At 45.9% G+C, this 9,618-nt stretch overlaps 1 protein-coding gene across 1 annotated transcript; it reads right to left on the minus strand.

Annotated features, from left to right (window-relative positions):
- Positions 1-5,100: 5,100 nt before the first annotated feature.
- Positions 5,101-9,056, minus strand: LOC141923822 (prolactin-like). The gene is made up of 5 exons (XM_074825462.1): positions 9,026-9,056; positions 8,791-8,942; positions 8,586-8,693; positions 7,022-7,201; positions 5,101-5,295 (listed from the first exon to the last, which is right to left on the minus strand). The coding sequence occupies exons 1-5, from the start codon at positions 9,054-9,056 to the stop codon at positions 5,101-5,103; spliced, it is 666 nt and encodes a 221-aa protein (XP_074681563.1).
- Positions 9,057-9,618: the final 562 nt, after the last annotated feature.

The raw sequence follows: 9,618 nt of genomic DNA on the forward strand, positions 1-9,618 counted from the left end.
AAAAACCCTAAAAGTATACATGTGAATTTTGAATTATACCAAAACCAGTCTGATTCTATTAGTCAAAATGGATTTAGGCCCATGACACATACAACCTTCATTCCTCCCATTTTAAGCTATTTAAAGGAAAAGTTTCCCTTCAGTCTATACTGTGAAAACTTAGTAAATGAGGAACAGCACCCAGTATGAATACAAAAACATGGTATATTTACAGTGCCAGTCTTTTCTGTGTGAAGGATCAAGTAGTAAGTATTCGTTTTCTTCAAATAATGTATGCACACTAGATATGAAAGAACAAAGAGAGCACAAATTATACGCAAAATCCCCAGCAGATGTTTGAAGTGCTTTGTGACAGGCACATTGCAGAGGTGTAATGCGTAGAATGCATCTGGTATTATGGAGTGACGTGAGAGATACTGATGGCACCTCAGAGTTAAAACCAGCAACATATTACTTTGACTTCAAAGATATGACCTAGTGGATGACCTTGCAGCATGGTTGTAGGGTATCTGAGGTATTTCCTATGTGTGGCATTTTGAGACTATAGTTCCAGGCTGTAGAGTATTATGAAGGACAGTCGTTAGGATCCTGGGGCTGGGGATTGTTCAGGTACCTCAAATTGTGAACTGCAGTTAAAAAACCGAATTCTTCAGAGGCCACAAACAAAGCAGATACTTATACTCGTTGGGCACCTCTCTGTTTAGTCTGGCAACTTATCAATGCTAGTGTAATACAGAATACAACAGGGAAAGGGAGAAAGGGCTGAGACTCAGTACTCGCTTTGTTACCTGAGCTGCAGACTCCCGTTCCCTCAGGCTGTGCTGCTTACACAGGGATCCTGCTCCCCAACCAAATAGCCTCGGGAACAGGGGAGGCTTTTCTCACCCCACCTATTGGAGATCCTCCAGATAGGTCTGAATGCAGACCTTGAAAGTCTATTCTTAAGGTCAGGCACTCAAATGAACTTCTCTGATACCTAACAAGAAGGTGCTGATTTCCTTTTCTAGGTCTGGCTCTTGGTCTTTTAAAAGGTATATCACACATGGTGCAGATTATGCCAGTCTACATCAGGCACAGCCACAGTCACGTTTTATTGCATGTAAACAACTGTGAGACTGTGAACATGAGAGGCCAGCCAGCTCCTTCATGGACCTCATATAACACTGCTAACAGCTGGATGTGCTGACCACACCTGTGTCAGCACTTGCACTTTGCTTGTACAGATTTATAGTATGAAACAATTTTCTAAAAGTTCTCTCATTTTTATTGCTTCTTTGCCAAACAGGAATTAGTTGTTATGATCTGCTGAGGAGAACAGGACTGCTTTAAGGCACAAAAACTAACTTCAGTGTCAGAACAATAGTACAATGGTCAAATGTCACTCCTCAGCTGCAGTAAAACATCAGATTTGTTTTATCCTTTGTGATTTACTAGTACTGGGTTTTAAATACCAGTTGCTATCACTGTAGCCACACAGCTCCTCTGACAATATATATTCTACAGTCAAAAGAGTGACATAAATTAAGAACATTAACATGCTTCGGCATCCTGTACCAACAAGACTGTTACTGATTTTCACAAACTAGAAGGAAAGACAAACCGATTTCAAGCAAGTTAGGTGTAAATTCTGTGTCTTAAGAAAGGACCTGAGAGCATTTAGGGTCCAATTAAACTTGAGACTTAGCTTTGGACCACGGGGAGACCAGAAAGCCCCTTCAGAGAAAGGTTCACAGTGGACAGAATTGCCATTGACTGTGGAAGTCTTTAATGACCATGCTTCTGAGTTATGTGCCTGATGACTGCTGCTGAGTCAGATAAACTGAGGTACGTAAACCTGGATCTGGGATCCTCTCCATGGGGGCTTGCACCTAAATTAATGCCCAGAAAATGGCAACTCCCACTCCTTGGTTTCCTCTAGGTACTGGTTGCAGTTCTAAACAGTGCAGCTGGGCATGGTGGATGGGGATGTCACAAGGCAACATCTCAACAGTGATCCTCCAGTACTCACCCAGACGCCCAGAAGTTTCACCTTTTATAAACATCCAACCCTTGAGGAATTCTTACGTTTTCCCAAGTAATTTTTTCTTTCCATGTCAACATTTGTTATACAAGGTAGCTGAATGTTAATGCATGTTGTTCAAAGAAGTGTTTCCGTTTGTTTCTGCTTTGCTATCATGGTTTTAGAGAAGAGTTAAACTACAAGTGACATCTGTCACTTAATCTATCATGCAAACATCAGCACATGTCAGATTCAGTCTAAATTCAAGATACACTATCAAAACCATCTAGCACATTATGAAAGGAACAAAATGAATTTTCAGCCACTGAGAGCTTCTGTCATATCCTTCGTCATTCTGAAAAAATGGAAAAGTTATGATGAGGAAATCTCTGATGTACAAAAGCAACTTCTAATAACTGAAAAAATGAATTGTACTGTACAAATGTCTGGGGTTATCCTGCAAGTTTTCACAGAATAAGGTCTGAAGAACAGTAGAGATATTTTTAATTCTTAAATTTATTTGACTGACAAGGAAAGTTAACAGAAACAGGTTGTTCCACCAGTGGAAATTACACCATGACTTACCTGTTTTCCTACACCATGTTTTCCACCTGACCCTTAGCTGCAACCCCTGGGGTGTCTTCCCAGCAGTGGGAGTTCCTAGTGGCCATTATGGTTGATTTCCGAGTCACCTTGCAACTCGCTCTGAGAGCCACCAAGCCCCCTGCCCACAGGGCCACAGCCACCACCCACCCGTGGGGCTGTGGCCACCTCCTGCCCACCAGGCCACGGCCACCATCTGTGGGGCCATGGCCACCTCCCAGCCAGGGGGACATAGAGAATCACACAGAATCACACAGAATCATCAAGGTTGGAAAAGACCTTGAAGATCATCCAGTCCAACCATTAACCTAACACTGACAGTTCCCAACTACACCATATCCCTCAGCGCTATGTCAGCCCGACTCTTAAACACCTCCAGGGATGGGGACTCCACCACCTCCCTGGGCAGCCCATTCCAACGCCTAACAACCCGTTCTGTGAAGAAATACTTCCTAATATCTAGTCTAAACCTCCCCTGGTGCAATTTGAGGCCATTCCCTCTTGTCCTATCGCTTGTTACTTGGTTAAAGAGGCTCATCCCCAGCTCTCTGCAACCTCCTTTCAGGCAGTTGTAGAGGGCGATGAGCAGTGGGAGATGACATGGCCATCTCCCGTACAGCCACGGCCGCCTCCCGCGGGGCCCCGCGGCGCCCCCCAGTGGCAGCGCGGAGCGCAGCGTGTCAGCCCCGGGGGGCGTGGCCGGGGGCGTGGCCGGGGCGGTGCGGGACACTGCCGGTCTCGGAGGGCGGTTCCTGCCGTCCGCCGCGGCGGGGCCGGTAACGCGTCGGTGTGTGTCACTTCCCGGTGCCGATGCCGGGCAGTTGTTGCGGGTGTGCGATGCCGGGAGGTGGCGGGGTTACCCCCTCACTCCGTGACGGGCCCAGCGGCAGCAGCTCGGGGACAGCAGTAGTCCCTTGCTGGCGCAGGAGACACGCCGCGGCAGCGGGCTGCGGCCGCGCTGGGTGATGGGGAAATGCTGTCGCTGTTAACTGCTACATCAACTTCTGTGATTGCGGACAGCTGCCGGCAGGGAGGGCGGCCCTCTGTGGCTCTGCCCAGAGGAGACTGCCTTTATTCTCTTCGGAGCCGTGTTTTGTTTCCAGAATTTCTTCAAAATGTGCAGATGAATGCTGCTGTTTCGTTAAGTGTCCGTAGTGCCTTACTGCTTCAGGAATTGCAGCTAGTAACTTCTTCAGCGCAGGCACTATATAACCCGTCGCATTTCTACCATACCTGGCACTACAGGGACCAGATGTGAATGGTGAGCACTCACAGCTTCTAGCTGAGAAAGCGCATCAGCTGGCTACTAGATAGTAGATATGTGAGGATATCAGCAGTTATGGAGATGTAACTGAAAAGTTTGTTCCTCTGTTCTGCATAAATGTTTTTTTGAAATGTCTTCCTGCTGGGTTTCTCTAGCCCCAATCCAGTATCGTTATTAAATAATCATCAGCATTTTCCTCTCCATTCTTGGCAGCCCAAGCTCCAGCTACTGTCAACAACCATCAAAATCAGGGGAGGCCAAAAAAGAGCGTTCAGGGATGAAATAGTCAAGAATATTAAAAGTAAATCTATGTTGATTATAAATGCCTGTTCAAATGGCTCATTTAGGATCTGAATGCAAAGATGGTTTGTTTTATAAACGGCCATCAGCACTGCTAGAAATATGTGATTGCTACAAAATATCTGACAGCTTTCAGATTTTTATTTGCTATGGAGTTTGTCATCATTACTGTAAAACCCAAGCCCTGTGTCAGCATGTGTTATGGGAAAGAGATCTATTGTGACATCAGCCATGCTCAGCCCTCAGACTGAAATAGTATTTGGACCAGAATTCTGACTTATCTTTCATATAGAAACTTTTTCTTTAGGAGTTTCCCCTGAAATCACTAAAGCCATTACAGATACAAAAGAGCATTCAAAATGAATAAAAGTGCTAGGAACTAGATCTTATGGGGCACATGTGAAGGCCCATAGAAATTAGTGAGAAGCATGATGTGAACATAAAAGTCTGCCATGGGCTCTGCCGTTACATGAACTGATCAACAGCAATACCACTCTTCAGTGTTAAGCAATATTCTGCAGGTATGTATGTATGTAGAAATAAGGGGAAACAATCTTTTTTATATAAAAATATACTTTATTGATAGTATATAGATGTATTTGTACCAAGGTTTAACAAACTGAATTTCACTTTCAACTATCTATATATCTAAACTGTGTGAATCAGCCATAATATCATCTGTCACGGTGTAACGTGCAAGGACATTCATTTGTCTACCGCTAACGTACTCCTTTTTATCTGGTGCGTTAACCCACATACCCACATGACGCTTTATTTAATATTTCATCTGCATAGGTCAACTGTGTCAAGTAGCTGCCAAAGAATTTTAAAACCACTTTCCTATTAAAATTACTGTAGATGTGATAATTTATAAGTTCTATTTTTTCATGTTTATAAACAATATGCTGAAGACTACTTGTCGAGAGATTACAACTCAACAACTATTTTCTGGCATAATCCTACATTTGAGAATTTTTAAGTAGCTTTGTACTTTATTGGAGTCTCTTCTGAAACAGTGAATAAAGTCAGAGTCACTCATCATGTTTGCTTCATTACTAATTGATAAGCCAGTGGCTTCAGATGATGCCATTCCATTTAATGAATTGCTGATGATCCCCATTGACTGCATCTGTATTGAAAACAGGAAAAGAAGTACAAATCCTAACTACATGTACAACAAATCTTTAAAATACTAGTGCAGAAGTTAATGGAGGCATCACTATGTTGGGCTGTTTGACTCCAGACCTTTCACATACTTATTGAACATATATGTAAAGCTCCTTACATAGAACAACATTGTTTTTTTATCATAACAGTATCGATACAACCACTAGACTAGCCTGAAATGATCTACTAGCAATGCAAGAATACTGGGGTATAACTCAGACTGAGTTTAAGTAGAGGAACCTCTGTTTGGTAATCGTTATTTCCTCTTGAAGTAATACAGCAAATCAGTCTTGAGATTTTTTAGCCATTTATTTTAATGAGTTTTGTGAAGGGAAGTTTCTAACATGAGCATTCACCAGTGCTGTTTAACCTGGTGAACTCTGCAGACTGTTATCACCTCTCCGAGTAGGAGCTTCACAACAGAGCCAAGCTTAGAATTAGCATCTTATGGCTGCAAAATATTTGAATGCATTTACATAGTTTGCTTATTTTTTAAAATTATATTTCTACCTTGTGGTATGCCCATAGTACATAGAGGTCAAAACTTCAAAGCTTTCCTTTTTAGTAATTCCTTCAAAGGTGTTTTAGAAAAATAAAATCAGGTGAATATACCAGAATTGTGTAGCTAGTTTAGAGTTTGATGGCTTGCTTCAGTCACAGAACAAAGCAAACACAGGTCAAGCTTTCAGGTTGAATACCTCTGAACTTTAAGGCCATTTTAGCCCAGAACCATGGCTGCACTTGGAAGATGGACTTTCCATTTGTAGCTCTGAGTCATCCTAATCAGGACTACATCTTAGAGCAGGGTACAATTCCTCCTGTTCTAGTAATGAGCTGCTTATAATTTTAAAACTTGTATTCCTCACCTGTGTTCATGAAGCTGAAAGGTGATCTACTAGTGTAAGATACTAGTTTATTACTAACTTTTTAGTGAAACTGACATCTTGGCAGTGTAGCCATTTCAGAGAAAGGACACACAGCCCTCATTTGTTCAGCCAAAACTCCAAATAAGTTTAGATACGAGTGCACAAGAAATACAAAGATCAGGACTTCTAGCTAGCAATGAGAAGACAGAAATGGAAATAACAAAAAATTACATCCAATAATTTATATATCATCTGCCAGAATTTGGAATGGAGGTTTGAAATTGTTTTGTCACTGACATCTGACTTAAGCAATGCCACTGTTGTCTTGAAGAACTTATCCCAGCATAAAACTGTTGCCTTAGGAAGGAGCTCTTTGCAGCAGACAACAGTGATACTTGAATTACTTAGACTGCAAATCCAAATAAAACTGAAACCAATAATTAAGTATTTGTCACGGTCTACCCACATCTCCTCTACTGCCCTAGAAAAGTCAAGTCATTCCTGGCTCATATATGAAGCTGTAAACGGCTCTAGTCTTTGTACTTGTGTCTTTCATATATTTCATATTAATAAAATACTGCTCTACACATATGGACATATCTAATGTCAATCTACTGTCATCTACATATCTGTCAATCCATAAATTAAGTCACATCCTCTGACTGAAAAATTCCTGTATCTGTAACAGAGTCCAGCATTGCTGGGTCAGAGCCTCAGTTGGCATTAAGGCTACAGCCCAAGTGAGAGCAGCCATTTCCGCCACCCTCAAAGTCACTCATGCCACATGACTGGTATAAATAAAAGCTACACAGAAAATCTTGCCTTTTCTGTTACTTTCTCAACCCCAGTCTTCAGCTCATGTACCATATTGCTGATTTGCTTAGCTTTGCTAAGGCTGTCATCAGGTAGCTCTTGGTAGTGCTCAATATGCTGGTTAAAGTGGGAAAGTGGTTCTTTCCAGGCTTGCAACAGTTTCAGTATCAAGTGAGTTAGTTCTTCTCTCTTATAAATTAAAACAGTAAAGAATTTCTCTGTTAGTTTGCAGCAGGTCATATGAACACTGTTAGACAGTGTGACTGTGAAATCTCAGCGGGATTAAGATTTACATCTGCAATTCAGTAGTTTTCAAATATTCAGAATTTAAGGGCCATTCTGTCTCTGGTTATTTGCTTATATATAAGCACCACCCAAAAGTTGTATTTGTCTTGTTTTCTTAGACTCCTAAACTCTGCAATACCTAAAACTGCTAATACAGCATTAGCAAAATGGTGACGTTTCTGTCAAACTTACTTGCTACTGAAGAAGTTTTTAGGAACTCCTAGATGTCTCAAGAGCCCAAGAAGCCTCGTCTAGACATCTCTGTTTGCTGGTATGGAAGTGCAGGTGTTTCCTCACACCGGCCATGGTCATAGCTGTGTCAGTTAGAGGTTTGCTGCAGGCACACTTCCCAGAAGGTGCCTGGTGGTCAGGGCCGTTGCTTCTCTAACAGAAGCTCAGTGGCCATAAGACCTCTCTTGCAATATAAGTTCAGAAATAAGGTTGACTGGTTAAAGCTTTCTAAAGCAGGTAGGGTCTCATGTCTCATTGCCCTTCCAGGGGAGCTTCTAAATGTCTTGCGGGAAGCTCCTCACTCCATCACAACCATGTTAACATTCGTCTCTGTCTCCTAGAGGCAGAAGTTTCTCCCACTGCTGTATCCTCGACTTTACAGTCTGCTTTTTTTTCTGTCTAAAGAAACTCTTCCTGCTCTTCTCTAAACTAATAACGATTTTTTTCTCCTTGCCATTACATCTGTCTAAAACAATTTGCTGTTCTTTTCCCCATGCCTACCTACCGATTCAGAGATAATGACTATTATTTCTTTCTCCCGATTGCTTTTTGTACTTTGCAGTGACACTGATTAATTTATCTGTCACATGCACAGTTTTCTAAGTTTCTGTTCTGCAGAGACTGCCACAACAAAATCAAAGGGATGTCTGCCTGTCAGTCATTTGGACAAAGTACTACTGCAATACCCTTATTATAACTATGATCTGAGTATATGTAACCATATACAGCTGTTAAAATACAACAAACTAGTGATTCATATGCAATACCTCTGTGATGTGTACCTGTTTGGGGTCAAAACTTATCAGCTTCTTCAATCCAAACTGCTGCTGAAGCACCGGAGGCATGAAAACCTCTCTGCCTATCTTCAGCCCGACCGGGGTGGGGGGCCACCGCAGGTTAGGGGGGAGAGAGTTGTGGGCATTTTTCCCCTTTCCTCAGAGGGGTAGAAAAGAGGCGCTGTGATCTGCGGAGACCCCTCCCAGCCCCTCAACCCCTCGGGGGCCCGCGGCAGCCCCCTCCCGCCCCGTCTCCGCCCGCCGCCGCCGTCCCCCCTTACCGGGATTTTTTGGGCGTATTCTTTGCCGTTGGGGGTCAGCATCCCCGACGTGTGGCACTTCCGAGCGGACTTCCCCAGCTCGTTGTCACGGGGCGGAAAGTGTTTTTCCTATGGGGGAGAAAAACCTAAAGAGGCACCGAGAGCACCCCCCGCCCCGCGCCGCCGACAGCCGCTCCCAGGGCGGCGGAGCCAGCCCGGCGCTCACCAGCTCGGCGTAGAACGTCGTGGCGAGGCTGTGGATCCTGCCCGAGTGCCGGATCACCCGGTCGAAGAGATCAGCCACGGTTAGGAGGCGGCAGCCGGCGTCTCCCGGGGCGCAGACCAGCAGCCACAGCAGCGCCAGCGCCGCGGCGGCACCTGCGGAGAGCCCGGCGGCGTCGGGGGACGTCGAGGGGGCCGCCCGGCCAGGCCCGGCCCGCTCCGCTCCCCGCCGCCCGCACCTGCTCGCCCCGCCGCCCGGGCTAGGGCCATGGCCCCGCGGAGGACGCTGCCCGGCAGGAACGGCTGCTATCGGCCGGCGCCGGCGTTGCCCCCGCGTCCCCTATATATGACGGGTGGGGACGTGCGTGGCGTGGGGGCATCTCCCGGTCATGCCGGGTCCCTCCCTGACGTGCGCAGCCCGCGGCCGCCGTGACCGAGCCGCCCGGAGCGGGGCTCCCGGCTCGGCGGGCGGGACCGAGCGTCCCTCGCACCGAGGGGACCAACTCCCCGCCCGGCAGCCCACAGGGCCCCGCAGAAATGGGTGTCCCGGGCTCTGTGGACGGAGCCCCCAGCGCCCGCCCGCCGTGGGGCCAGGGCCGTCCCGTGTCGGTGTCCCAGTCCCCCGCTCCGTGGGGGGGGGGGGGGGGGGGGGCGGCTCCTGCGCCCCACAGAAGTGGCGTGGCCAGGTCTGTACCAGCAGGAGGGGGCAAGGGTGTGAGAGCGGCTCTTGTCAGTGATACCGGGGGGGGGGGTATACAAGGACGGCAATGGGCAACATGACAGGTAGGAGAGAAGCCTGGCCCCGGGACATTCGTCTCCTACCCATCTCTTC

This window comes from Strix aluco, chromosome 5 (assembly GCF_031877795.1).
Source record: "Strix aluco isolate bStrAlu1 chromosome 5, bStrAlu1.hap1, whole genome shotgun sequence".
Taxonomy (NCBI): Eukaryota; Metazoa; Chordata; class Aves; order Strigiformes; family Strigidae; genus Strix; species Strix aluco.